This window comes from Quercus suber, unplaced genomic scaffold, assembly GCF_002906115.3.
Source record: "Quercus suber isolate HL8 unplaced genomic scaffold, Cork oak 2.0 scaffold_24, whole genome shotgun sequence".
Lineage (NCBI taxonomy): Eukaryota > Viridiplantae > Streptophyta > Magnoliopsida > Fagales > Fagaceae > Quercus > Quercus suber.
In genome coordinates, this window is record NW_027069489.1 from 1697666 (window position 1) to 1702505 (window position 4840).

The 4840-nt window shown below is 37.4% G+C and overlaps 1 protein-coding gene across 2 annotated transcripts; it reads left to right on the plus strand.

The window, feature by feature from the left end:
- Nucleotides 1-757: 757 nt before the first annotated feature.
- LOC111998312 (xyloglucan endotransglucosylase protein 6) lies at nt 758-3843 on the plus strand. Of its 2 annotated transcripts, none has more exons than XM_024030414.2 (4): nt 758-1022; nt 1513-1613; nt 2182-2375; nt 3140-3843. In XM_024030414.2, the coding sequence occupies exons 1-4, from the start codon at nt 860-862 to the stop codon at nt 3558-3560; spliced, it is 879 nt and encodes a 292-aa protein (XP_023886182.2). In that variant the 5' UTR covers nt 758-859; the 3' UTR covers nt 3561-3843. The 2 variants fall into 2 exon arrangements, with proteins under 2 accessions (XP_023886182.2, XP_065622405.1); XM_065766333.1 differs by having other exon boundaries at nt 829-1026.
- Nucleotides 3844-4840: the final 997 nt, after the last annotated feature.

Genomic DNA, 4840 nt, shown 5'->3' on the forward strand with positions numbered 1-4840 from the left:
ACCCAAATTTTATTATTATTATTATTTTTACAAAAATTAAATAAACATTTTCCTTGTGTAATAATTTCCAACTTTAAATGGCATTGTATACTGCGCTCCTAATATCCAGCTGGCGCTTGCCGTCAGAAAAGTAAAACAACAAATAAAGAAAGAAAATAAAGTGCTTTCACATCCCACATTGTACCAAAGCACTTATTACATACGCGCTGTTCTGGCCCAAAAAACAAAAACTTTTATTCCACTTTAAAGCCTTTTAAAACACAGCAAAACAGAGTGAGTAAAACGTGTCAATCAAACAGGGCGAGTATTGTTTTTTCATGTAAGCGCCAGAAGATGAATAGAATGCTTTTGATCAGAGCTCTTTTAACTCATTGCTACCAGTGACAACTGGACAGATGAGTGAACCAGCTGGATTTGTCCACGTGTCTGAAGGTGATTGGATGTGGCCCGTACTCATCCATTCAGATCAGAGACATGTCGTACTAGTGCCCCTCACTATGTCAGTGTCCCACAGTGCACAGCTTTGTCCAGCTTAGCCTACTAGTACTACTACAAGTGAAGTGCGCTTTGGTAACCCTAACGGCTAAATTTTAAATTTTTTTTTAAAAATTTTGGGGGTTTTATTTTGCTTTTGTCCATTTCTAGGAATTTGAAATCCACGTGGCTGGTGACATGGATGAAACTGTGCATGACGTGGCCACATTGTATGAAGAGGTGCTTGTTCGAGAAGCCAATACAAATTTGGCTATAAAATGCCACTTCTCTTGTGAGTGACTTCGCACTCCACATAAGAGTAGTTCAGTGTTGAACAAGCTTGACTAGTTCACTGCTCTCTCTCTAAAAACTCTCAATTACTGTCATGGCTGTTTCAGTGTCTGTGTTCTTGGGTTTCTTTCTGGGTCTTGTTTTGGTGGGTTTGGTTAGCTCAGCAAAGTTTGATCAGCTCTTTCAGCCAAGCTGGGCTAATGATCATTTTGTCTATGAAGGAGAGCTTCTTAAGCTCAAGCTGGACCATTATTCTGGTAAAAATGATAGATTCTTAAAGACTAACTTTTAAATAATTTTTGTGTCTCACTCTTTTGGGTTTGTGTTGTATTCCATTGAATCTCTCTTTTCGCCTTGGTCTTTCATCTTTCTAGCACCCTCTACTTGTATTTCTTCCTTTGCTCCTCGCTGGTCATGTATAATGTTGGTTGATGAACTAGTTCATTAAGATTTGGTAGTTCATTTATTATTATTAGCAGTAGTAGGTTTATATTTTTGTGTTAAGCAATAATGTTATTATCATGTCATTGTTTTCCTTGATGCTCCGTTCCCTTTGATTCTGTACCAAGAGAGCGATGTTAGTTGAAGAACCCATTTTATTGATATTTCATTTGTCATCACAGGCATTTTTGTGTTTGTGTTAGTGTTAAGGATTAAGGTTATTTACAGTGTCATTGTTTTCCATGATACTATGTTGCACCTGCAATACTAAGAGAGACTAATGAAATTTTGGGTGCGAAATTTCAGGAGCTGGATTTTCATCAAAGAGCAGGTATATGTTTGGAAAGGTGACCATACAAATTAAGCTTGTTGAGGGTGACTCCGCTGGAACTGTTACCGCTTTCTATGTAAGCAATTATATTGGTGCTTTCTTACAAAATGTACATTTCTGTCATGTACAACCGTATTCATATTTTAAATTTACTAATGGACATTAGTGTAACTATTGGTACTCCATGAACAGCCATTGAATAAGTTGACATTTGACAGAAAATTCACTCAATGCTTTGAACTTTGTCCCAGATTTGGACAATTTGTTCTTGACGTTATTTGAGCCCATGAATAGACTAGTATTCTGCTAAAATTTATTTGTTTTTTTGTAATTTAGTAACCTACTTCTTTCACTATTGTTAGTTTTAGTAAATCTCATTAAATCTGCATTTATAAGGGTCCCAATCAAAAAATCCCCATGAGCCAATAGATGCTTTAGAATACAATCCTCCATTATTGGCTTTAATCTAATATCCTTATTGAGCATCAAACAATTTACTTGTGATTTGTTGACCTTGTGTTGCTATAATTGTACTATCTGTCTGTGTGAGAATGACATTTGATAATCACTCTTTACTATTATGTGCGTGATGATAATGATATTTCTTGCGGGGTCCATATTAAAATTTTATTGCTTTGTTACAGATGTCCTCGGACGGTCCAAATCACAATGAATTTGATTTTGAGTTTTTGGGCAACACTACTGGTGAACCTTACACTATTCAAACCAATATTTACGTGAACGGTGTCGGTAACAGAGAGCAAAGATTGAACCTTTGGTTTGACCCAACCAAGGAATTCCACTCCTACTCCCTCTTCTGGAACCAGCGCCACGTACTGTAAGGACCACACCTCTCTTTTCACACCATATTTGTGACTATAAATTACGTGTTATACATAAGTATACATGTGTGACGTGACAATAAATTACGTGGTGATTATAGTGTGATGTATGTCCCTCATGTATTTTAGTTGTGATGATTTTACTGGTGTTCAAGTTGTTTTTTGTTATTTCAATTTCGAATGGGTCTGAGAAGCACTGCACAAAGCGAAGAATTGCTGTGCGTTGTTAATCAGTGCTGTGTGAGTGTGAGAGACTGAGCATGGGGACAATGTCATTTTCCTGCCGTGGTCACTGGCTTAATTATAAAAAAGTTGCAAAGCGAAAAAAACATAATTAAAAATAAAGAAAGCAACCGAAAAAAAATAAAGAAAAGAACCGAAAAAACCCAAGCAGAAAGTGTGGAATTTTGCATGATGCGTGTTCCCTAGGTCCACGTACTAGATTTACAGAGATAAAGACAGATGCCTATTCTGTTCTGCTTTTGGCATTGGCTTTGGCAGGTAGCCTAACACTGGTACACACATACAGTGTGCATGTGTGTTTTGACCGTAGTTAATCATTCTCAGCGGTCATTATTTACTCTTTTTTAACCCATAGTTATTTTCTCGTATTGCTTAGGTGAATAAATAATTGGTTCATAACCAATCAAATAAGTTAAAATAAGGGTAAAATCTTATGTTTTCCACCAAATGGATGAATTCTTTCTTAGTACTTTAAATACTTTTTAACCTTCTTCTTCCATGTGTTGGTGTTGTTCAGGTTTCTAGTGGATGATACACCAATAAGAGTTCATCCAAACATGGAAAACAAAGGATTACCATTCCCTAAGGACCAGCCCATGGGTGTGTACAGCTCAATTTGGAACGCAGATGACTGGGCCACACAAGGGGGTAGGGTCAAGACGGACTGGTCCCATGCACCCTTCATTGCCACCTACACGGGTTTTCAAATTGATGCTTGTGAGGTCCCAGCGTCGGTGGCTGCAACCGAAAGTGCCAAGAATTGCAGCAGCAGTGGGGTAAAGAGGTATTGGTGGGACGAGCCCACATTGGCCGAGCTCAATGTGCACCAGAGCCACCAGCTCAAGTGGGTTAGGGCCAGACACATGGTCTATGACTATTGCACCGACACGGCTAGGTTCCCAGTAATGCCTCTAGAATGTGTGCACCATCGCCACTAAGTCTGTACTTGGCCAGTGAATCATTGGAAACATTGTAAAAAAAAATGGATGGGTTGTTGAGGGATCAAATCAAAAGTCAAAATAATGTATTGGGTATGGGTAGATTGTAAAAATGGATGGAATAGGAGGGGTGGGTGATTATGCATGGGAGATTATGTAATCGAACGTCGTAAAGCATGTGCTTCATGTTTGTTCCATAATTTTGTTCTTGAATTTTCTGGTTGTATGGTTTGTGTAAGATATTTCAAAGTTTTTAATGTGATTTTAAATTTTCTGTTGCTCATTTGACCTAACCTAATAATTGGCTGCTACTAGTATTGTGGGGTTACCCAGCCAATGAGCCAAATGTTTTTTGACCCTTGTACAATACGTACATAGTAGGGTGGTAGCATAATATATACTCACGGGTATTGGGCCAACACTTGGGGGGACCCAGGAGGGATGAGGACGAAAATCATCATTATTGAATGAAGACCGTGATGGAAAAAAGAAAAAAGGGCGTGCATCCCAAAGCAATTAAGAAAATGAAGTTATAGGAAGAGAGTGGTCCTAAAAGCTTTTATTGCGGGAGAGGACTAGAGGACCGTTTTTGTGAGGTAATTTTCTCAGTACATTGTCCCAACAATGCAATTTCCTATCTCCCCACGCCACGTTACGCATCTCTCAAGGCTTTGGAATCATTTGAGTTATGCCCAGTAATCTATTAAAACATGCTCAGCAGTATTCGGCAACCTACAGATTTAGAATTTTACGATTCCAGTGCTAAAAGTAGGATTTTAACTCTTGTACCTTTTTGGTTGGGGAAACACAAATGCACAAGTTAAATATCTTAATTATTTTCAGGGAAGAATTTGAATTTCCATGGTTTTCAAGTCTTGGTTCTTATAACAAAGAAACCTTTCATTCACAGGCCATATATATTAAGATTTCATATTCTTAGAGTTTAATATGAACTGCATAGGAATTGGATTTGGATGGAAAGGTTTCGTATTTTTCATGATCCTTCACAATACTCTTGTAATGTTGTTGTATATGTTGTTATTTATTTATTTTTCTCAAAATAATACTGATTTTCAAATAACTTCGTTAGTTAGCACATTTACAAAACATTATTTAGGAAACTAACATCTCGAGTATGATAAACTCGATTTTGGAATGCTAAACTCTAGTCCATCAAATTTGTTTTCTGTCAAATTGAAGTCGAGTCTAAACAACGACTGAAACAACCAAAAAATTTTCTTCTCAAACAATCAAACACAACCATTTCCAAAAACTCTTCT